General features: G+C 40.9%; 1 protein-coding gene across 6 annotated transcripts in view; it reads left to right on the top strand.

Annotated features, from left to right (window-relative positions):
* Positions 1 to 24,275, top strand: part of LOC118109663 (protein diaphanous homolog 3) — a 153,198-nt gene that overhangs the window by 85,953 nt on the left and 42,970 nt on the right. For 5 of the 6 annotated variants that reach the window (XM_035156956.2, XM_035156965.2, XM_047339954.1 and 2 more), the window contains 4 exons: positions 168 to 332; positions 8,736 to 8,871; positions 18,917 to 19,012; positions 19,631 to 19,693. In XM_035156956.2, coding sequence (XP_035012847.1) covers positions 168 to 332; positions 8,736 to 8,871; positions 18,917 to 19,012; positions 19,631 to 19,693 — 460 coding nt within the window. The remainder of the gene's footprint in view (positions 1 to 167; positions 333 to 8,735; positions 8,872 to 18,916; positions 19,013 to 19,630; positions 19,694 to 24,275) is intronic. The other variant, XM_035156984.2, reaches the window with a different exon arrangement.

Consider the following 24,275-nt stretch of genomic DNA (forward strand, 5'->3'; position numbering starts at 1 on the left):
CTCAGTCTGCTCTCCAGATTCCTTACAGCTGCAAATATGTACGCTTTCAGTATTTCTTTCACCCTCAATTTCCTGCGTTGCTGTCAAACAGGGGGAGCGCTCGCAGCAACATTTAATTTACTCTGAATGTGTGATGGATGCGTTGTTGACCTTGACCACGTCCCCACAGCTTCAGCAAGGTTGCGCGGGAACAGTACGGCAAACTGGTGATCATGCACAGCAATATGGAGACGCTGTATCGGAACCTGCTGGAGTACTTCGCGGTTGATCCCAAGAAGACCTCTGTGGAGGAGCTGTTCACTGATCTCAGCAACTTTCGCTCCATGTTCGCTGTGAGTATGCTGCGCTGTTTGACCAGTGGAAACTTTGAAAGTCTTAGTCCGTGTTGTGGGGAAGTAAACAGCTTACATGTTACAGTAACTTTTCACATTTGATTGGAATTTAGTGGTTGATGAGTTTATTCTAAATTGGGTCGGCAGGTATTATTTTTTTTTATTTCACAGTGCTGGAAGCCATTTAATAACATCTTGTATGGAATAAAGTATTAAGTAAGAGGAATGGTCTCTACTGTAAATGAGCCAGAGTTAGTTGTATAGTCACATTTTCATCTGTTGTCCAGTTCTTAATAGGCAACCAGAAGTAATATAAAATGACTTACAATACTTTATATAATTCTAAATATCTATGGATAATAGATGTGCGGTACAATGCAAACTAGCTGCACAGCAATCCCAGGATTAAAAAAACAGTGTCTGTTTAAAACAAAAAGCAAATAAAACTATGATAAAAATAAACATTCCAATGCAACACACAGATACAATACAAGGCCTTAGATTAAACAAAAATAAATAAAATAAAGTGTAATGTTTACAGATCACAAGTTAGGTTTGCTTGAATCCATGTCTCTAATTTATATTAAAGGTTAGATGATTACAACCTTCAAGAGGTAAACTATTCCCAAAGTTGGTGGCGCTGACTGAGAAGACTGGACAACTCAGTCTCCTGTGGTGATTCCCCTTTTGTCGCATTGCTACTGTCCTTCTGCATTATAAAGTGGCTCACTGGTGGAGGTGAAAGTCCACATGAAACCTTGAAGATGACAGAGGCATCAGTAAAATATTTAAAACCCTGGAATTCAAATCTGCATTAGATTATCAAGCACTGGTCAATGCAAAAGTTCTGGAGTGATTGCTGGTTTCTCTTTGGTGTTTTTAAATGTGGTGGACGAGATGAGTAAAATGTTAGTTAGATATTTGTGTTGGATTTGAGACGAGCTGTCTAAAAAAAGTGGCTGTTTGGTATCGGCTTTAAACTTTCCCTGTTTTTATTCATTGGCTGTATCAAGGCAGAACCTCAGCTCTGTTTGATTCTCACATCAGGGCCCTGTGGTATAATGCAAAGCAGAGCAGTGCCAGTCTTATGTAGTCCAGTCCCACCCAGACATTTATGTCATCGCTGAGCTCTGTGGCCTTATCAGTCTGGTTCTACTGTGAGCTGTGGAGCTGCGGAGACCCACTGTGTTTAATCAGCAGGATTAGTGGCACAGGCCACTGGGCGCGACAGATAATAGTAGCTAATTAGCCTACCAAAGTTCCTGCCCTGCCCCCAACTTTACATCTACCACACAAATGAATTTCATGCCTCTTTGCCTTTTTTCTCCTGCAGAGTCATTAGTTATGCTTTAGATTTGCTTGTTCACCAAAGCTTTGTCGATACATTTGTGGTTTTCAGGGAGAGTGGTGGATTTGTAGCCCGGTCTTACTCCTCGCCTATAGGCTATCAAAGCTCAGGATGTTGACGGTGTAATCATTTTTATGAGACCTCACTAACAATGTTATGTTTTTATTTCTCGCTTTAATGCCTTTATCCTGAAATTAATAATTTTCGGGATTTTGGCCAGAAATGATACGATTTGGTAGTTTTTTAAGTTATGTCCTCTCCCTTTCTCATTCATGCCGTCTGCTCTAAGTCATCAAACCTGAGACTGAAGTAACCACTGTATCCACACAGTCTTCACAGGCTCGAGGAAACACACAGGCAGTCAGAAAGAAAATGTTCCCAGGTGCATTGCTTTTAGCCTGGCTGTTCCTTTCTTCTTCTTTTTTAACCTTTGCTATTGATCACTGGACTTCTGTGCTCTGATCCTCGCCTCACTGTAATAGCCACGGCCCAGTTCACCACTGGCTGTGTTCAGATGTGAGTCAGACTCAGATAAAATGATACAAAACTCATTATATTTCATACATTTCTTATGTTTTTGTATATATATTTGTATTTCTTTTGTATTTAGTATTTATTTTTGGTCATTTTGCCCTTATTGATAATATCAATAACAGTTGAGAGTTGGATAAGACAAACAGGGGAGAGAGGGGATAACATGAAGCAAAGGGCTTGGGTCAGATCCATCCAATACCTTCATTCATTGCCTGTTAGTCCCTTAGGTTTTTAGCTCTGTGGTTCAGGCTGGAGTTTTGCTGTCACTTTTATATTCTGACCAAACAAAACAGTTTAATGACTCTGCCAGTGAAAGGTGAACAAGGCAAGTGTTACAAAGACTAGCATTGTATGGTCAACTCCCAAGGGAGCCATTTATTCCCCTTTGATAGGTCAAGGTGTAAGCAGCTTACACCCTCAGCAATTTGGTCAAATGGTCACATCATGCAGACGTATCCTGGGAGAAGCCAAGGCTAGGTCAATGAACGTAGGCACACAGTAAATCTCAGTACCATAACCTCTCGGTCAAATCTGTGTCAGCATTTACCCTGCTGTGCCAAGGCCCATGCTAATAGGTGCGTGCCATCTCTAGGCCACTGCCGGGAGTGAACTGAGCCTTGAACTGTGTCTATGTGGCTCATGTAGTGTGTGTGTATGTGTGCTGGAACGTGCATGCGTGTGCATGTTTGTTTGTGTGCGAATGTCATTTTTGTGTCTGCAATTTTTTATAGGGAAAGCTGCTTAGGTTTTTCTCACACACACGTACACACACGTACACACACATGCTGGTACACACACATACAGCATGCTCAGTCACCCGTAGGAAGGAGACCCAGGGCGAGGCCGTACATCTGACAGGAATCCAATTGAGCGTGTCTAATGGCGGACATCCAGGAGAGGAGGAGGGGGAAGCAGACCTGCAGTGATGAAGGAGAGCGGAGGGCAATTTCCTCAGAGAGCGGGTTCTCTCTCATGCTCTCTCTCTCTCTCTCTCTCTCTCTCTCTCTCTCTCTCTCCCCTTTCATTTCAACATTACAATTAAAAAAACAACCATTTGTGAGAAAGCAAATATGACATGATTCTTCATGTTTTCAAGCTCTCCTTCCCTTTCAATCAAAATCAATATTTATTTAGTTCTCGGTATCTAGATAAGCCGCATTCAAATTTGAATCACGATTTAAAGACAAATGTAAATCGTTTTTTCTGGCATTACCGTGTTAATGTTCACGCTGACTGTTTTCTGTCTTTTATTGTTCTTATATTGCTAATTTGTTTTATGATTTAAAAAGACAGCATGGCTTTTTTGTGCTGCCTGTGCTCATATCAAGTTTCCTCAATGTTTTTGCTTTAATATTTTAACTGCTCCTTTTCTGTTCTCATTGTGAAGTTGAAGAGTGGTCCTCTCTTAAACAGGCCTACTTGTTGTATTGCCACATTTTTTACTTCATCATGTTCTTCCCAGGCTGCTGGCAGGGCGCCTGGCAGGCTCTAGTTTTAGATATGATGTAATTTTGCCCAGTTTTACCTTCTCTGTTGATCTCCATGGGCATATAATTGAAAACAGCTGCCACTCATGATAGTTATGGGTTAGTTAGTCACATAGGTAGTCATGCAGTTTACAAAATTTTTTTACACAACACAAAAAGAATATCCAGTGAGTGGTGGTTCCTGTGAACTGAAATGTCTTTTTGATGAGCAAGGTCAGAGGAGAAAGGCCAGGCTGGCCTAATTTGACAGAACGGCTATGAAACTCATATAACCACACTTTAAAACTGTAGTCAGGATAAATTTCTTTTTTTGAGAATGCATAACAAGCTGAGCCTCGAGGTGGATGAGCTGCAACAGCGAGACATGACAGAAATATGAGTTTGCAGTCGGCACAGGCTCACCAAAACTATACAGCTTCTGATGACCGGAAAAATGTAGTCTCTTCTGCTGAGGCACGCAGATGGTATGGTCAGAAATTGGCGTCAACCGCGCTAATCTACGGAACCAACCTGCCTCGTGACAACTGTCCAGGCTGGTGGGGGGGTAATGGTGTGGGGAATGTTTTCTTTGGGCCCCTTAGTATCAGTCAATCATTGTTTAAATGCCACTGCTGTCTGAGTAGTGTCGCTGACTATCTGCATCCCTTAATGGCCACAATTTACCCATCTTCACTAATGGCTCCTCGCAGCATGATAATGCACCATGTCACAAAACAATAGTCGTCTCAAATTGATTTCATGAACATGACAGTGAGTTCAAGTTACTTCAGTAGCCTGCCCAGTCACCAGATCTGAATCCAATAGTGCGATCGCAGCATGAATGTCCATCTGACGAATAACATGCAGATTTGTCAGATGGACAAATGATCTGCATGTGAGTTTGAATTATGTGATGCAGTCATGTCTACATGAACCAGAAGTAAAAGAAACTTATATAGAATCCATGCCAGGAGCTATTGAGGCCGTCTTGAGAGCAAAGTATTCTTGTATTCTTATCCCCAGTATTTGTATGGCTTTCCTAATAAAGTTCTGGTTTAGTGTATTTCTCAAACACGATTGACTACAGGTACATACCTGCAACACCTTCACATAGTGATTATTGGTAATTAGCAAATGTTAGCATGTTTACACACTGACAGAAGATTGTGAACAAGGTAAACATCCACTTGTAAACATCACTGTGGACCTGTCTAGCATGGTAATGACACCACTTGTACAAGCTGCTGGCATCGCTGCAGACTGTGGATTAAAGAAACAAAACCTTAAATCAACCCTAAACAATCTGTATTATTATTGCCTATACATTTATAAGACTCATGCTACAGTGGTCATTTGCATGATGGCATCTGTTTTTTTCTGTTTATTTTTGGCCAAAGATAAACTAGTCTTACATTTACAAGTCCTTTGGTTTTAGAATATGTTTGGAAAATCTAATCTGGGTAGATTGCTGTAGGAAAGACATTGACTGTGTCAAGGGTACTACAGCTCTGTTTGTTTTTTATAATGTAAGTGTGTTCGCATTGTGCTTTAGAAAATGAGGTTGCCTTTTTAATAAGAGAGCTTCTTAATAGCAATGAGGGGAAGGAGGGTCTGAGTTTTGAGTTAGGTAACCATCACAACTGTCCAATTGTAACCTGGGATCCATTAATTGTTCCTTATTGTAAACATACAATGTATCAGTGCTCTTGTTCTTTCCTCTGCTTGTTCCTTGTTTTCTCTACCTGGGATTTACAAAAAGTGATACCTATTAAGAAAAGTCATTTGTGAATTAGTGGTTGCCTTGAGCGACCGATAGTCATTCCATCAAATCAAAGTTAATTTTGTGGTGGAGTTGGCTTCATTTAAAATGGAGCTCGGGACAGCTTCAGTCTCAGTCAGTTGATATTCATCTCACCTCTCTCCCCTTCCTCAGCACTCTCTTCAACTTCTGAATGTTCTATAAACCCGCTAAGTGGTGCTCATCAGTGTCTTTATGGTCTTTTTATGGTAGTTTATATAAACAAGTGCTGTTCACGTTAAGATGGAACGTGACCTTTTTCATTTTGTCCTCAGTGACATCATCAAAGCAGTGTGTGTTAATTCAAATAGAAACATGGTAACCATCATAGTGGCAAGTTTAAAATACATGAAGGAATCCCTGTCTGTCGATATTCCTACATATTTCGTAGTGGACACTCTGAACAAACAAACCACACACTGACTTCGGAGAGCATTTCCTGATGTTGTGTTCCCATAAGTCCTCCTTCACGCTTGGAAAGCGAAGCTTGAGGGGAAGGAGGACTTTTCAGTCGCCTGCAATCTGAAACCTCACCACCAGAGGCAATTAAATCCTAAAAAGTGGTCTGTTTAAATAAGTAGGGGTTGCAATTCTCTAATGCCAAAGTTTGCACTAATAAGAGAAGTAAATGGAGGATTTCTTCTCTGTCGATTTTCTCGAACATCCCAAAGATTAAAAAAATGTGGATGAGCACTTGATGAGAACATTGAAATACAGATATTCCTCCATATCAACATAGCGAAATGTTTGCTAAGTTGCCAACAAACCTTGTGGTATGTTCATAGATGAGAAAAACAACCCTTGGCCACAGACAACACTTCAGTCATATACGCTACGAGCTGTATCAAAGTGTGAATATTGTATACCATTAACACATCAGTAACTCACTGTGTTTACTCGAGTTGTTATTTCTCAGTGGCTTGTTGATCTTAAAGTGACTACGCTGAAATGTATTTATTTCAAGTTGACTATATAATTTCCAGCAACGCTCTCTGGAATGCAGACTTAATAAGAGGCTGTAAGTGACTGTCCTTCTTTATTATCCACCGTAGCTCCTGATATACTACACAGTTCTTGTAGTGTGTGCTTTTGCATGCAGCCGTTCATGGTGGTTTGGCATTCTTCCCCTGACTTGCCTGCCAAGCCAGGGCCGAGTGAATAACTCAAGAGGAGGGAAGATGAGGAAGAGGAGCCTGGTGTTTGATAAAAGCCAAGACTCCCTCGCTTTAAGTGACTTGCTATTGATCAGGATGGCAATCATGCTGGCACTCTTATTAAATCATATGCAGTCTGTCTCTTGGCTGTGGCACTATTGAGCTTTTGACACCATCGTATGAGTTCAACAGCTTTTTGGCACATGGATTACAGAACCTGTAATCACAGTCGTTTGTATGCATACCATCCCTATAAATTCAATAAGTCTAGACAGACGGAATAGAATATATAACACGTTTTGACAGGTTTGTCATAGGCTACATCTGTTTGTTTAAACATAAGTAAAGAACACCCCTGTCCCAATACCTTATATTGATGTTAGCCTTGCACTTCCAATGAAAGGTGTTCTTCTGTTTTTATCAGTGAATGACATTTAATCCTGCAAATTCCATGAGGATGTGCTCCACCAAAAAGGGAAGTTCTAGTACTAAAGAACTACTCTGCTGCCCAGAAAATAAAAATGGAAGCTGTAAAACTTGAACAGTGACTCAGAACAAACATACTTAGAATGTAGAGCATTTATGTGTGTTCGCTGAAGGCCACCGTTGGTCCTCCTGCACACCTGGGAAGGTATGGTTGAGGGGAGGGGTATTCAGTTGCTTGCAGTCTGAACCTTCACCACTAGATGCCACAAACAGCGGTCTGTTCAAAGTTAATTGACAATCATTAAGTCAAACCTTTTTACATTAGGAAGAGAAATAACACATATTTGTATTGAATTATAATTCCTGTCCGGACAACATGGGTTCTCAGACACTCCAGTGAGAGTAGTTTAGTGATAAAACAAAGAAAATGATTAGCATAGAATCATTCGTGATACGTGGTATTGCAGTGGTTATCACTGTTCTAGGTGCGAACCTGACACACACCCAGGGCCTTTCTGTGTTTTCTCCCCTGCCTCTCGCTCGCAGTCAGCTGAGATTGTCTCCTGCTTCCCTGCGGCCCTTAAAGGATAAGCAGTATAGATAATGGATGGATAAACAGTATATATGTCCAATCATTGAATAACCATTATCATTTTTGAAAGCTATACTTGTGAAACGATAAAGTCATAAAAAATCCTGAAAATGCTGCCTTAATATTCCAGCTACATTAATTGTTTCTTGCTCGGATGTTTGGCATCATGTAGTCAGATTTGGTCAAATCCAGGTGGCTTTAAATACGGTTATTTCTTAATCTGCTGATTGTGTGGTAGACATAAACATCCACCCACACAACGGCACCTGTAAGCTGTGCTCAGCTCAATATCTCCTGAACAGCCTGCTGCTGTTGAATTGTATCGCTGTAAGTAATACTCACCTGCTGTTAACCGACTGGACAAAGCTGCCATCGGTGGATGTTAAATATGGCTCACTGTCTCAGCGAATTGATACTTGATGCTTTTTAATACTTGTTGTTGCGTTCTATTCATTTTTAACTGACATTTAGCAGTTGGCTAAGCTGTTACAGTTTTCACGTGACTTCCTGAACTTGTAGATTTAAAATATGCCATTTCATTTGTTCCGTTTCATTTGTCATAATTTTTTCGGTGGTCAACTTGTCGTAGTGTAAGCATGTGAAGTCTCACTGTCCCAGTGTCAGTGCTGCAATTCATGAAACTGTCACAAAGATTCAAAATGTCCCTGTCTGAGAAAAATTCACAATGAGCTCATAAGACGTTATGAATAATGTTGGACTACTATTTCTAATTTCATGGGCTATTGGGATTTTTGTGGTAATGCATATATGACAACACTAAAAATAGGAAAAAATATATAGCATTCGAATACTGATTTAGTCGTTGATTACCATACCAACGGTCGGACCTCCAAAGAATTCGGGGTCTCCTTACTTTCTGGTGTCAAGCTGTTTTGTGTCTGGCAGGACTAGAGTGGAAATGCACTTTAAAAGCTTAATTTGACTTTAATGGTGCCTGATAAAGATGTCTGTAGGGTTTGACAGCTGCTTCTTATTTTGACAAGCGCTACACTACTGTAATTAACCCCACTTAGCAGTCCATCTTGTTTTCTCTTTCTTTACGTCTGTTTCCCTCCTCCCCGCAGCAAGCTCTGAAGGAGAACCTGAAGCAGAGGGAGTCGGAGGAGAAACAGAGGAGAGCACGGGCGGCAAAGGAGAAGGCTGAGCGTGAAAAGCAGGAAAGGCAGCAGAAGAAGAGGAGGTTGCTGGAAGTCACTGCAGGTAGAGGCCGTTCAATCTGCTTTGCCTGTCAACTCTTGCATCGTTAAGCCCTTTACAGGAAGCAGCGTGCTGAATCAATCTTGGGTCAAACGGTGTGAAAGAGCATTCAAAGGCAATGGCTTATTTAACTAATAGGTCCCATCTTAATTCGGTAAAAGAGATACATTTTCTCACAAAGTAATAATAATCTTCAAAAGATGAAAACTGGTATCTACTAAGAAAGTACAATTCCTTTGCTGAGTAGTTAAGTTTTGCTTAATTACCAATTTTATGATATTAAAACATTTTCAAAAAAGCTTTTTTGAAAATGTCGCTCAGTCCATGTTAGCTCTTTGATCTATTGAATGTAGTTCTGCAGACAATCATTAAAGGTAAGTAACATAATGATTATTTATTCACAGGATTTCATCTTATATCACAGTAGATTTGTATGCCCTTACATATAGTATCAATTAGCTTTTCATATTGATGAGGAAATGTTGTGAACTCCACAAGCTACAGGTTTTGTTTTCATCTGCCTAGTGGTCATAAATTTGCAGCCAAATGCAGCATGAAAAATCTGCTTGTGCAAATGAAGATGTCTCGGAGATGTTCTGCTGCCACATTTAGAAGAACATTAGCCTTGTGTGACTAAAGTCCCCATAGGTGAAAGATTATGAATACTTACCAACTCGACCTGTTTTTAGTTTTTAAAGAGGGTTTTTGTCTTCTAGGCTACTTCACCTTATCTTCTGGGATTCCAATATTCCTTTAAATCTGTTGAACTTGACGTAGGTCTTCAAAATCTTTCAATGTGGTCTTAAAAATATCTTGATTTTTACTACTCTCTTTATATTTCAGCCATGTGTTGTGTGCTTGTATTGTCAGTAGATATATAGGGAGTGTTGGTGAAGATGTATACATATTCAGTATGTTTTTTCAAGCATTATCCATTGTTGTGGACCTTAAGGATAGTGGAGCTAGAATGATAACTCTATGTACCAGACAGGTTTTGCAGGCTCAGACATATGTATGAAAAAGGCAACGTCTCTCTCATGCCAGAGCATCTGGTTCCAGCTCTCAGTTGTTGTTGTTTTTCCCCCCCATTCCCCTTTGGAGCAACACTGAAGCCACAAACTTGTTCTACATTGCAGCCTCCAGGATCCACTTCATACGCCAAAGCCATGGCTGGCAGAGCAATTGAGCTTGGCAGTCCCACCTCTGCACCAGCATCTATTGCTAACATGACTATGCCAGCCACTTTAGCTCTCCTGTAGACATCAGACTGCAAGTGGAGAACCACCATAGTCCATCCAGTACTGCTGTGAATGTGCTATCTGGTCAAAACCAAGTCCTCTCTTGGCTAAAACAGAATACAAATGTTTTCCCTTTTTCTTTTACTCTGGGCTGGACTTCTCTAAATTGTCACATTCCCCACCGTGTGCCTGAAGGTTTATGGTGCTGGGCTCATCCAAGCAAAGATTCATGTCCCGTTGAAATGAACAGGATTCTGGTGGATAGCTGTTGTGGTTATCTGAAAATTCCAGCCATATGGTTAAAGCCAGCAAACTGAAGCACCACAAATACTCCCTTCTCTAACAGCTGAAATAAGACAAATTCTCAGTGTTAGTCAGAGTTTGAAGTTTCTTAATTGATCTGCTTTCATAAATATTGAGTCAAATGCAGTGTGGGTGGGTGAGTGTTTCAGATGTGGAGTGCCTATTAATGCTGTTACATTTTTAGAGTTTAATGATACTGAATTGTCTTCTTACTAAACAGGTTTTTGGCCACACAATCAGAAATACACCTATTCCAGATGTTTAGCATGTGGAAAGCATTATTTTGCCTATGTTATAATTTTTGTTTTTATGCCAAGATTTGCTTTAGGCACCTCAAAATCAGAGTTCAGACCACAATCAAATGAACAATTTGCTGTTGGATGTGAAAACTGCTGTTCACTCACTGATAATATGAGGCTTAACAGAGTGCAAGCAGTTTTTGTAAGAAATAATTAGTATCCAGGTGATAGTAAACTATCCACATGGACTCAAAGCTGTAATTGCTGCCTCATTAATTCTCATTTAATCAAGAAATTCTGTTTTTTTTTTATTTGTATTTAATTAAGATCAGTTTGTTCCTGCTTTGGAATTAGAATGCATTTTCATTTAAATTACCTACATTTTGTATCAAACCAATAAAAGGGACCGACATACAGTACACTATATGGACAAAGGTATTGGGACACCTACAAATTACTGTACACCTACAGGAGTTTATCCTGTACCTATAACAGCTTCCACTCCTCTGGGAAGGCTTTCCACAAGATTTTGTAGTGTGTCTGTGGGAATTTCTGCCCATTCACTCAGAAGAGCATTTGTGAGATCAGACACTGATGTTGGACGAGAGGGCCTGAGAGGGCCAATCTCCGTTCTAGTTCATCCCTAAGGTGTTTTATGGGGTTGAGATCGGGGCTCTGTGTGGGCCGGTCTATTTCTTCCACACCAAACTCATCCAACTGTGGCTTTATGAACCTTGCTTGTGGAATCATAGAATTGTCCAAATTGTCTTGGTAAGCAGAAGCATTAAGATTTTCCTTCACTGGAACAAAGAGGCCTCGTCCAACCAATGGCAATGGGACAGAATGAAACCCCTGAATTAAATGATCAGGAGGTCTGTCCCAATACTTTTGTCCATATAGTGTATCTCTGTGTATTTGTGCCCTTTGGTGAATGTTTTTAGGTTTATTTGTAAATAGCTCAGCTTGACCACTTTCTCCTGTTGTGTATTGAGTTGTGTTTCACTACAAACTTTTCTCTTTCAGAGAAGTAGTTCAGAACTAAGCAAATCATAAGAATGAACATCAGCCAAAGCTTGTCAGAAAGTTTCATACAAATACGCCTTGAGCTTGAAATTTATTTAGATACGCTCAGATTAAGATAAAGCTGGAGGGAAACTCTGTGACATCCCCATGAAGTGATGTTTCTGGCAGTGTATGATGCACACATACAGGAACACACATGAACACACACACACACACACACACACACACACACACACACACACATAGAGGCTGTTGGGATGCAATAAATAAGTGGTAGAGATTTGGCATTGTGCTGCCAACCCCGGACAGGATTTACGGACTCTCTCTCTCTCATGCACCCTCACTCTCATTCTGTCCGTCTCTCAGCCTGTTTATTAACTAAAGAGCTTTCTTTTTGTTTGTCAGGGAGGATTGTCCTCAATGGAGATTTTCTGTGTAATCATCTGATTATCCATCAATTCCCTAAAAAGCCCCGGAGAAGCTGCACATCCACATTATGCTGAAGGGCACTGCAATGAGAGACGGGGGGGGTTTACTGGAGGAAATGATCAAAATTGAATTTAGCTTCTTGACTTGCTACAGGTATCTGCATTTGGTTTGGATTTAGCTTCACCTACTTATGTATTCCAGAAGAGTCAGGTTCTCCCTGTGTTTTTTTTCTAACCTAATTTCCGTCTGTTTCTTCTACCTGTCAGACAGGGTTTCAAATATGCGGCCTCGTTTCGTCACTGTTTTCTGTCACTCTGAGAGAGCGAGAGCATAATCTTGCATGCATTTGCATAGAGCCCCATGGAGATTGAAATTCAGATTGAATAGGTGTATTTTTCCGTTTCCTCTAGCTGTGCCTGGTTTGTGTATGACAAATCTGTTGCATTAACTCCCAGGGTAGGCCGGGAGCGGGAATGTTTGTGGAGCGACAAATTATACATCAGAGCATTATTTAACATTCCCTACATGGCTACAAGCGATGAACTATTAAGACGTCAAATAGAAGAACAGCAAAAAATGCAACCCTGCATGCAAAGATGCTAAAATCATGAAAAACAGAGAGGAAGACAAATCTTTATGTGAAGCGGTAGCATGTATGAGATGCCACATGTTCTCATGAGATATTTCTCAGATACTGAAAGCAAAGAAATGCATTCTGCACCATGCATTTGTGTTACAATGGTGCTCAAATAGTTGGTTTTGTGCTGCTTTATTCTTGCAATTGCAATATTGTATTTTATTTTTTGCTTTTTGTTCTACCCTTGTTGGACCAAAAACAAACACAAGTCATTGTTAAAGGTTGAATATAAAACATTCATTGCCACACGATGATTCATTTACATAAATGTCAGAAATTACACTTGTTAACATTTAAAATTAAATTCCCTCAGTCTTCTCAACATGTTTTGGGGTAGTGCGTCTTTCCGTCCATACATCCATAGCCGTACATCCATTCCGTTTTTTTAACAGGATATCTCAGGAGCACCTGGAGGGAATTTTCATTAGGTCAGGAACCAAAGTTCGTTTAACCTAAAGAAAACACTGATTCGATTTTTTTTGTGGTCAAAGTTCAAGGTCGCTGTGACCTCACAAAACGTGTTTGTGCCATACCCGAAGAATTTCTTTGCTAAAAAAGGCAACATATACATTTACTAAATTCCAAAATAGTCTGTACTGCATATATTACATAAGTCTGGACAGGCATTGACGTTAACTACTACTTGACTGGTTGGTGGAGATGTTAACAATCATGAGGCAACAATTTAGGTTTTTGAAATCCAGTCGTTTCAAGGATGATTGACAGTGACCTATTACAATGTCTATTATCTGCTTATGATGTGTGGCTGTCATGAGTCTGCCCCTGTTCATCATTCCGGGAGTGGCTTTTTTCTTCTTGTTGCTCAAAGTACCAGTAAAGTGGAACAGAGAGTATTCAATGGAGACAGAGGAGGCTGACTAACCTTATTGCACCATTTGCCTTCTAAGTGTCCAAGGGAACACAGTGGTCGGCCAGCATTCATTGTGCCCAGGCGTTTCATTCTCTCTCCTTAGCTTTTCCATCCCGGCCCAATTGACCCTCGTTCTTGCCTTTCTCTGGCCCACCTCTGCTACACACTGCTACAACCGGGTCATTGTCCTGATGATAAGTGCCACATCCTATTGAGCGAAGTGGCGGCAGGCATTAGTCCATGTCTGAATAGAGGGTTGACATCGAGACACAGACCAGACAATTGAAAAACGCCATTCACAACAGGCTCTGATTAAATAGATGGGGACTGAAGTTTCACTATAGACAGGGAGATAACTATAGCTTTTCCCAGAGGTGGAGGTTTAACTTTGTCTTGATTCCACTTCCCGAGTTTATTCTTCTTCTTTGTGATAGAGTAAACACTTTTATCTTGTTGATTTGACCGGAGCAGCAGTACATCTTCATTTGTACATTTAACTGCGTGTTTCCACATATTTTTTTCCCCTTTTCTAGCAGCAAAGAGGACCGTTAAGAGAGACACGTTGCAGTGGAGCAAATTTGGCTCAGTTCCTGCTTTCTTTAACTAATAAAATGCGGGAATTGGAGCTCAGTGTCGGGCCGCAATAAGGAAGATGTGAACACACAATTCTTTAAATAAGCATCAGTGAGGCATAGACTGGCTTGCGAGTGTGTCTTCATTGTTTGTGAAAGTGAAATAAAAAAAGTCTGTGCACGTTGCACACCTGTCATGAATGCTCTGATCCCGGATGCATCAGAATAGAAGAAGGCAGGCGAATTGTGCACATCAAAGCGACAATCAGTAGCTCTACTGCCAGAGCTGGGATACCACTCTTCACTGTCCCGTTCCTCTCACTAGTCTTTGTTGTCTCGCCACATCCTCCTCAGCACTTCCTTTCACCAGCTGACTGACTGTTTCAAACCCATTTCACAGCTACTAGCCTGACTAAAATTCCTCCGCCATGCGTTCTCCCTCCATTGCTATCCCTGTGACATTTCTGTGATCTCTCTCTCTAAGTTTGCGAGCATGTGGGTGAAAGTATATAAATATGTGGGCTGTCTGAAAGCACCTCTTGTCTACATTCTATAAAGCATTTTTCTGTCTCGGCCCGACTGATTTGCTTCTGATTGATGTGTAAAATTGGACTGTTTTTTGCTTCCGCATTTTCCTGAGGCGGGAGATCTGAGTGGGTTTCGTTTTTCCTTGCCTCCTGAGGCACACAAAGTGTTTCATGTTCTTGTGGGTTGGAGTCAAACAAAGTACTACACGTGAAGCCACACACTGCATGTTGCAATAGATTGATCTGCCCCTTTATGCTTGTTTTCAGTGTTCCATCTGTATTTTTGTGTGTGTGTCTATGTCTGTTGTGGGGACTGTAAGGCTTGCTGACTGTGATGAATTGCCACAGCAGTGTAGACAAATCTGGAGGTCGAGGAGTGTTGGTATTGCTCAAAAAGTCGTGTTTCCCCTCCACTCTGTGTAATGATGAAGAAATATATACATATCAGCCAGAGCAGGAGTGCAACTGTTGCAAATGAAAAGCACAATAAATGCACACATAGAAGCTGGCAGGCAAAGAAGTGGCATGATGTATCCACTACAGTAGGCTCCAAAGGTCAGAGTCTCTCCCATTCAAGCCAAAAGTCAGAGAACACTGTAACTGTAAAACTGTAATATAAACTTAACTCTAGCCAGTTATGGTTTTAGCCTTGATTTATTGTCATATAGGATGGAAGAAATATGTAAACATAAGCAGATTTTTGAATTTTTACACACATAAAAAGAAAACCTGTGTTCACCCGTCTGCTAATAGTGCTTGGAGGTGACCACAGTGTAGTAGATCTGAGTTTCGGCCCCATGAATCATCTAGGCTACTATCTCTCCTGAAACACGGTGCCAAGTTACATTGCTGTTTTGAAGGGGAGTGCAGAAACATTAGAAGCTCATATCCTTAGTCCCGCACAATGTGGCCAACACGTTAAAGTTAACGCCAGCTTTCTGTTAACATAAACCCACTTGTTAAATCACGGCTGTCTCTTGTCCGTTAGCAAATGCATTGGACTGACACTGATGTTGGTAATTGTTTATATCAAATCAATCGCTTACAGTAGCTGATTTAAATTTAGTTTATATTGGGTTTTTATCTAATTTTGGGAAAATGTGTTATGTTCAAACAAATTGAAATGGGTTGTGTAGATAGACGATGATCTCAGTAATTGAATATGGTCCGTTATGTACGCAATATTATTATCACTGTTTTCATTATAGTTTTTCAAGATCTGTACATTTAGCTGATTGAATGCTCGCTCACATTATTTGCATTTTCTCAATAAAATACCACAATAAATCGAATTAACCAGATGGTAAACGTTGAATATGTAATTAAGAGGTTGGAAGCTTGGAACTCCTTTCTTGGAAGTCTTACTGTTTTTTTCTCAGGTAATTGGCATGTTTTCCCCAGCACCCACTGATCGTAATGCTGAGCGTTAACACTGACCAGGTTCACTGCCGATTAGACTTCAGGCATTTTTCACAATCAGCCCTGTGAATGCAGGTATTGGCAGATGATGATTTTTTTTCAAAAAGCTACAGTCAAATCAGTCGTCCCAGCTTCTGCCCTCAGTAGCAATGAGAGGGGTTTGCTGTATGGGGACGATGTGCTGTTAAACTGATTGACACTTTTTGTATGTTTGCAGAAAACCCACCATGGTGATGCATAGTACAGTGTGCAGTTGTAGTTAATGGCTCTTGAAAGGGTCTCAGGTTGAAAGAGATGAGAAGTGCTTTTAGGCACCTGCGAGGTGACGAGCTTCAGAGGTAATTCCGACATAATAGAGGAACACTATCTACATCTCTGCATTTATGAAACTGATTACACACTCAGACATTGTCAAATGAGAGGCCTTTGATTTCATTGAGTGCATTAAAGGACATTTTACATATTTAGTTGTCAGGACCACTGCTAATCAATCATGACAATCATTGTGTTCGTGTTGACTTGCTGATGAGTGAATACATCTGAATCGTATATTTTATTTAGAGAATTTATAATAGTTTTAATCTGTTGCTCTATTAATAAATAGATTTTAATTGCTTATTTAATCACGATCTCTGATGCTGCCAATAGGCAGGTCTCAGGGCAGCAGACTAAATCAATCACTGTGTGCGGGGAAGTAAAACTTAATTGCTCTGCGATTTTCTCATGCAGTATTCTTTTAAAGCAATTATTTATTTGTAAACCTTATGACATCTTCTCACTTCACTGTAGTTTAATGGTCACCATAAGTGTATCAACTCTTGCCTTCCACTCACATTACTTGACCTTAAATAAAACCTGAATGAATATCTGAATTTTTCTTTTTCTGGTCCTCATGCAAAACGTTTAGGCGTTTTTTAAGTTGTTTAAATAGAACAATATAAATGCAATCCAAATTACAAGCTAATACACCCATGTGGACAGTGAACCAATGCAGAGTCGTCTTCCTAGTACAGAGGCAATTTAATATGGTTACCATGGATAGTCCCTGGTTCCCTTAGCAAACAGGGACACTAAGTCCAGTGCCAATGTCTTCCTCCGATGTGATCACAGTAGCTATAATCTTATTAAAAGTTTTTTTTGTTTTTGAAGTACCTCGCTGTATCCATGATTTACATGACAACACTTCTCTGACACTGTCAACAAAATTGTCAGGAATGATTTTTTTGCAGTTTTTGTACCAGAATGCATTAGCTAATCAACTTGAAAGTGAGTGCAGCATAATCATAGTTGTGAGGCTGCACATTCACACTGTGGTTTCCTCTTTATGTTTAAAGGAAGCAGGCATGTCGGGTCATTGTCTGCACGATTAGGGATTTTATCACAGCTGAACCTCCTGACAATGTAAACCTCCTGGTAACAATGAACTTAATCCTGAATTGCAATTTTGCCAAAAATGCTATAAAAATGTTATAGTGTGAGTGCTGTTAGTTGTGCTTGTGTCCAGTTTCACAAAGATTGAGTCCTATGCGTTAATATAGAGAGTTTTTGAGTTTGTCTTTTCTCTCAGTGTGCTATTGTTCCACAGGGATCGTCAGGCAAACTGGAAGCAGTGAGAAAAACACACAGACCTTAATCAGAGCAATGTCCTCCTGCCCTTCACTAAATCATTGGTGGGACCCAACAGTCACACTGTGGCTGACTGTACGGCTTGGCCTCTGTGAGACCAATGAATGTATAAAGACTTGTTTTACCACATCATGAACTAACAAATTAGTCTTTGACTGTTTAAGTGTAGCACACAGTTCAACTGCATGTGAATATACACTCAGTATATAAGAAACACCATACTAATAATGGGTAGGGCCTTCCTTTCAGTCTCTGTTGTTTTCCGTCTTTATTTTTTGTTATACAAAGTAAAGATTGTAATAAACTGCATTTCATTAACATTTTGCAAATTTGCAACATTTCATGTAAGAAATGAACATTCCAAATGTTCATTGGAGTTGTTGTCCTCATTGCAGTTTTATTTTTAGGTTTGTATTCCTTCAGTGCTAATTGTTTTTGAGCAGAATTATCCACAGAGGTCTCCTCCTCTCCAAAAAGAAAAAACAGACCCTCTGGTAAAAATACAGAATAAAGGAGTTTTGCTTAAAATCTACATCTCCATCGCTCTTTGACAGAAACAGGATGTTGGTGGCTCTTAGCCAAGGTGCTGATAGGTTTAGTTTGTTTATATTTTAGGATTCCTTAAGTTTTAATTGTTCGGATAGTTTTTACTTGGAGCCAAATTATCAGCAGAGGTCTCCTCCTCTTTAAAACAAGGTACTTAAAACCACTAAAAACACTGAATGAAGCAGTTTCAGGTTAATGATCTGCATTATCTTGGCTAGACACATGGCATTAAAAGGGGATTCGGGAGGGGCTGTTTGCTCAGCAGGTTTCTTTGATAGCTTCCGGATGAGATTCAGGCATCTAGTGACTGAAGTCCTTCATCCGCTTAAAGGTTATAGTGACGAAAACATTTAGAAAAAGTGACGATTACATGACTTGAAAGAGTAAAAAAGAAGCCATCTGGAAATGTTTTATTATCTGACCATTTAGCTGACAGCAACAACTGTGATTGCATGTTATGTGGCTATATTGTGGCCTGCCATTATGAGTTCCAAATGGGTGTTATCAGTTCGGCAAACCTCACCACGAAAAAAAGAAACTACTTTATCTGATTTTGTTTGTTTACCTCTCCTCAGTCTTCTAACACCCCCTCATTCTTTTTTTTCCTGGGTTTTTCAGAGAATGATGAGACAGGTGTGATGGATAGTTTGCTGGAAGCCCTACAGTCAGGAGCTGCATTCAGAGACCGCAGGAAGAGAGCGCCAAGACCCAGAGGTGAGTCTCATATCCTTTACCTAAACTTTTATACACGGACAAGGACTGACACATAACACCTACTCCAGGAAAAACTATGGACAAGGTTCTGATGTCAGACAGATGTTCAAAAATCAATATGAAAGCTGCTCCTAACATGCTAACGTAATGCATTTTAGTCCTTGTTTAAAAGCAGAGTGAACTAAATGCATTGTTGGGGTTTTATTCCTCAGCTCTAACACGTTTTGTTACATCGTCAAATATTCTAGTTTGTTGTTTGTACACATGCTAGCAGCACAATTCCAGAGATCCACATCCTACATCTGATTGATGTTTGGATCTCAGTAGTAGAGAGTACGCATTCTTTTTTTTGTCCCTTTTTTTGGTCCTGGCTGTCTTAAATCTAAATCAAGGAAGTGAAAGAACAAATGCATGCTGTGAATCCAAGATGGGATCTATAAATGTAGTGAAAGGATTGTCCATTAAACTTTAGTGGCAATTGACAGCTTTGCCTTTACACAGTATTTCTTGTTCATGAACCTCACAGCCTTTTTTTCAGCCAGTGGATGTCGAACTATCTTCTTGATCCCACTTAGTTCTGTACATGTTGGCATTATTTGTTCACTGCCCTCCTTTCAGAAAACCAGCATCAGACGATCAGCCCCGGCTCCTTCCGCCAGGTTCTCAGGCCTGTTAATCATGGTAAAGCAAAAGAAGAAAATATAAAAACTAACAAGGCTAAAGCCTCAAGCATGCTGAGCTCCGTCTTCTGCTTGCTATTGGAAATCCACCTATAAAATCTTCTTGCATGTGATGCAAATTCCTCTCGGCTGTTCGTACGTCCTGCTTTTTTGTGTGTGCGTTCAATGACCTTTTCAGTTGTCCCTTAACCCTTTTTTTTTTTTTTACCTTTTCTCTTGCCTTGCCCTGTGCCTTCTGAAAGTGTGAAAGGCCTTCGCTGAAACAGTTTGAGGCAATGCCATGAGCCGCCTCTAAGAGTGAGGCAGAGTCGAGATTCTTTGAAAGCAGTGTGGGCTGTTCTGCCGGCTCAGTTTGATATGGCTCCTTAAATTGTTTAGCAACTGCGGCGTTTTGAGTTCAAACCCATTGTATGCTTTTGAATGTGGCTGTGCTCTTTAACATTTTTTTAACCCCATAGGAAGGAAGGTAAGTGCCTGAGGATTTTGTGTTTTACTCTTGAATCTCTCACCTACATGTATAAACTGTATTTATTTGAAGAACATTGAGTATTTGTGCACAGAAATCCAGCATACAGACATGGTAACAATTTGATGTAAGCCACTTGTAGCTTAGAGCGCCTAAGGAGTCTAGTGTCATTTAGAAGCACCAACGGTATGTGTGTCTAACTGTGTGACTTCCTAGGAGTGAAGATTGGATGGGATACTAATCATACCAAATTAAATTGTCTTGTATTATTCATAGTTGCAAACACATATTAAACTTTTAGCTCTTGCTAAGAATAAACAACGGCTTTTTTCTCTTGTCAAAGGTTTTCTACAATCATTACTGAGGCACTTTTAAAAAATTATGCTGTAACCGTATTACCTCTTATTACTTGTAATTGGAATCCCAGTGGGCTGGGTACAGGCACACATGAATAAAATTATTCACGCTCAATCCACCCACATCATTGATGGCAATGATAAAGGGCCTTGCTCTGTTGTTCTGCTACGACTTATCTGAAATTAGATTGGAAAGGGACGAGGGGGAGGGAGATATACAGGGTGGGAGGAAAGAGACAGATAGAGGTGGCTGTAACATAAGAAATGGAGAGAAATGGTGTGAGGAAGAAAGATAGAGGCAGTTGGTAACGGTAACAGAAGGAATAATGTGTTTTGTTTGTGTCTGTGAGAAAAAGTGTGTATGAGAGGCAGTCACTAAGAATAAGAGAGAGCACATGTTGTATTAACAGGGAATTAGAGGAAACATGAAATCACGCCACTCGGTGTTCGTGTTGTGAAAAGACTTCACGTGGGTTGGACAGGTAAGAAGGTCCTTAAAGGCTGCCAGCCCAGCGTCCCCCTGCTGGCGGCTTTAAACATGGCCCTGTTGACTAATAACGCTCATGGCTTTAGCCTGTCACTGCAGGCATCATACTCACTGCCAGCCTCCCAGAGCAAACACAGCTAATTACTTTCCTCTGCCCAGCCCCAGCTCAGCCCTCTCAGTGCCCATTCATCTTAATTTCCCCCTCTCTGCCATCTGCCTCCTAAATAACACTCCTCCTCATTTCCCTACCATCCCATATCCCCGCTGTCTTCTTCTATACCCTCTTGGTCTGACAATGGCCCTCCCCTAACATAATTGCCTTTTATTGGTATGGAGTTTCTCCACCTCTCCTGCCTCACTGCTCCACTCCCGTTTCCCTTCCTTCTTATTCTCACGAGGAGATCCGGGCCTTAATTGCCTTGGGTTTAGTCACTGGAGTCGGGGAAGCCCACAGGGTGCTCTCAGTTTAGTTGAGAGGTGATGACGTTAGGTCGGCAGCACAAGCACTTAAACAGCTGCTTTCACTTTCACACCGCCCTACCACCTTCTTTTCCCACTGTTTTAAATACCCTTTAATAATTGATCTCAAGGGTGTTGATATACTTCAGTGGAGCAGCAAAGAGAGTTATAACAGAAACATCTGCACCAGGAAGATACTGTAATCAGTAGTGAAGGGGAGAGATTTGAATGGCCGATCTGAACACGCATGGCACCGTCAAGCTTTTGCACTGAGAGAGACTGAAGTGCACGAGTCTGTTGTCTGCAGAAACAAATTAGATGGCTGATAGATGTGCTCTCTATCACAAGACTTTAGAGAGACTGTAGATTAGTTTGATTATGGCTACAGTGCTTCGTAGTCATGATGAGTGTGATTGCCTCACGATAGAAATGGGAATAAAAAGATTCCTTGCTGTCTACTCCCCATTTGTCTGCACATCAAGGTGCGAACACTGTTCCTTCCCTTCTTTTCTTTACGCCCACTCTTCCTTCCTGCTCTCTTTGCTTTTAGTTAAGGTCCTGGCCTGAGTTTTCTTAGCTTCCTCTGTCTCTCATCTTGTCTCTTCTCTTCTCTCCTCCTCTACCCCTAAATTGGCTCAGCACACTTTAACTTGAGCCAGCAGCTAAGGTGTTTAGCTTGGTCTGCAGTCTCTCTCAGCGCACACACACATACACATAAAGTGCACAGACACACACGCAGACTTCTGGGGGATGAAGGTAAGCAGGCTTTGTGGGGGCTGTGGTCTGGGTTAGGATAAGGCTGAGGGGCTCTGGGGCTCCTCGACACTCTAAATTGGATTGGGCTCCACAGAATGATGGATCGATGGTGGTTAGCCACACAGGTGTAAGAGACTTATTGAATCTATAAAGCAGCCATGGCTTTTTAACTGTGTCCTTCTGAAAACATCTCTCCAGGCTCTGTCTTGTCATTTCAGACTTCCTTGCAAGCCCTCATCACAGCCTTGCTGACTCCCAAGCTGGCGTGTGCACATGTACATGTTGAGGGGGATCAAATAACCACTGTTTCTTTCTTTCTTTTTGTGCATTGTGTTTGACGGAGAGCGAGAGCCTCCAAGTGTGTAAGAAAGCACAAGCCAGGGGAACATTAAGTGTGTGTGTGTGTGTGTGTGTGTGTGTGTGTGTGTGTGTGTGTGTGTGTGTGTGTGTGTTGATGCCTGGAATGATCCATTATGGAGAGAGTGGAGGGAGGAGCAGGAGCTGTGAATGTCTGAGTAAATGTCTCTGTCTTTAGGAGCAATTACTTGAGATGTCTTTAGTGACACTTGGCCTAACAATTATCATGTGCGATATACTTTAGCTCTGAACTAGAGCTTGAAATTGATGTAAAGGTCATTTCACAAAGTCAGTGAACTCCTTTACCAAATGAAAACAGGAGATGTTTTTTCCCTACTCGCACTAAAGAGCGTTAAGGTTTCCACCCAGATCTCAAGTGCCATGCATTTGCTGAGTCAACTTTATGACCCCTTTTTTCTCTTCGAATATATGTTTCTATATATAATGTAAGAACCTTTGTTCACATAAGCACCTTTTCAGTGTAGATTTCAAATGGCTTGTATATAGGTACAAATGGTACTCTGAGATGAAGGAATAGAATGTGTATTAAAAGGGATGTAGACTCAGGGGCCAGAAAGTGAAGCCAATGCAGGAGGGCCTGAAACATATATTCTCTCGAATGGAAGGGCAGCAGAGAGTGAGTCCAATGGTTGCAAAAGTAGAAGTCCATTTCTGAGTCTGAGAAAATGACACTACTTCTCACTCAAGGAAGGAGTTTATGGTCTTTCTAGTCTTCTTCAATACAGCATGATATTCAATTTGTAAATTACGGTCCTGTAGGGTGTGGATACTGTGTGATTGACAGCTAGTGCCGTCCAATGGTTGCAGGTGCGGGTGGGTCTGCAGTATCCTTACAATCAAAATGGGTGACATCACAGTGGGTTTGCCACTTGCTAACAGATTTAACTTCAGACTCAACGTGTGTCTTTCAAAACTGTGCTGCGGAAAATGATTAGGAAAGACTGGGGGAGAGTGTGAAGTTGAAATGAAAGTCAAAAAAGTAGGATAAATTTGCTCCCAACTATGTGTCTTGTGTGCTCACATGTGAGACACTGGTGAAACACTTCAGCTTCCTGAGGCTGGGATATACTCTGGTGGAATCTGCTCTTAGATGCTTGCCTTTTTGATTGGGCCTCTTACAGACTGTGATATGTGGATTCCACTGCAGGCTACTGTATCCTGCAGATTGCGTGTGTGCTTTTTCGCTCTTTCACATCTGTCTCTTCATATCAATGTCCATTATGTGAGAAGCTTCCCATCCTTCCAGAGTTCCTCAATCTACTCTTTACTTTTTGACTTTGTTTTGTCTCTGCTTTCTCCTCCCTGGCCTTGCTGCATTCCCTCAGACTTGACATAAGAAGAAAAACAAGGGGTTATTAAATCATTTCAGCGAGCTGAAGACAAAGAGGGGCTCCGACGCACTCCTCCCTGGATCCATTTGAATTGATGCTACACGTCATTGTTGTAAAAGTGTACCTGTAGAAGTTGCTGATTTATCTGCATTTGATCATAATATATCATCCGCACATCACATACAGCCCGTGTGCTTTTCATTAAAGTGACAGATTATTGCTTCCACTCCTGCACACAGTGTTCCCGCTCCCACTTTCACAAATACATGCTCATGCATACATGCATAGAAATCATCAGGTTAAACCCTGCGTTTTAATGATGTGCGGGCTGGAGGTCATAGGCCACTGCT

The sequence above is a fragment of the Hippoglossus stenolepis genome, chromosome 1 (assembly GCF_022539355.2).
Source record: "Hippoglossus stenolepis isolate QCI-W04-F060 chromosome 1, HSTE1.2, whole genome shotgun sequence".
In the NCBI taxonomy this organism is placed as follows: Eukaryota; Metazoa; Chordata; class Actinopteri; order Pleuronectiformes; family Pleuronectidae; genus Hippoglossus; species Hippoglossus stenolepis.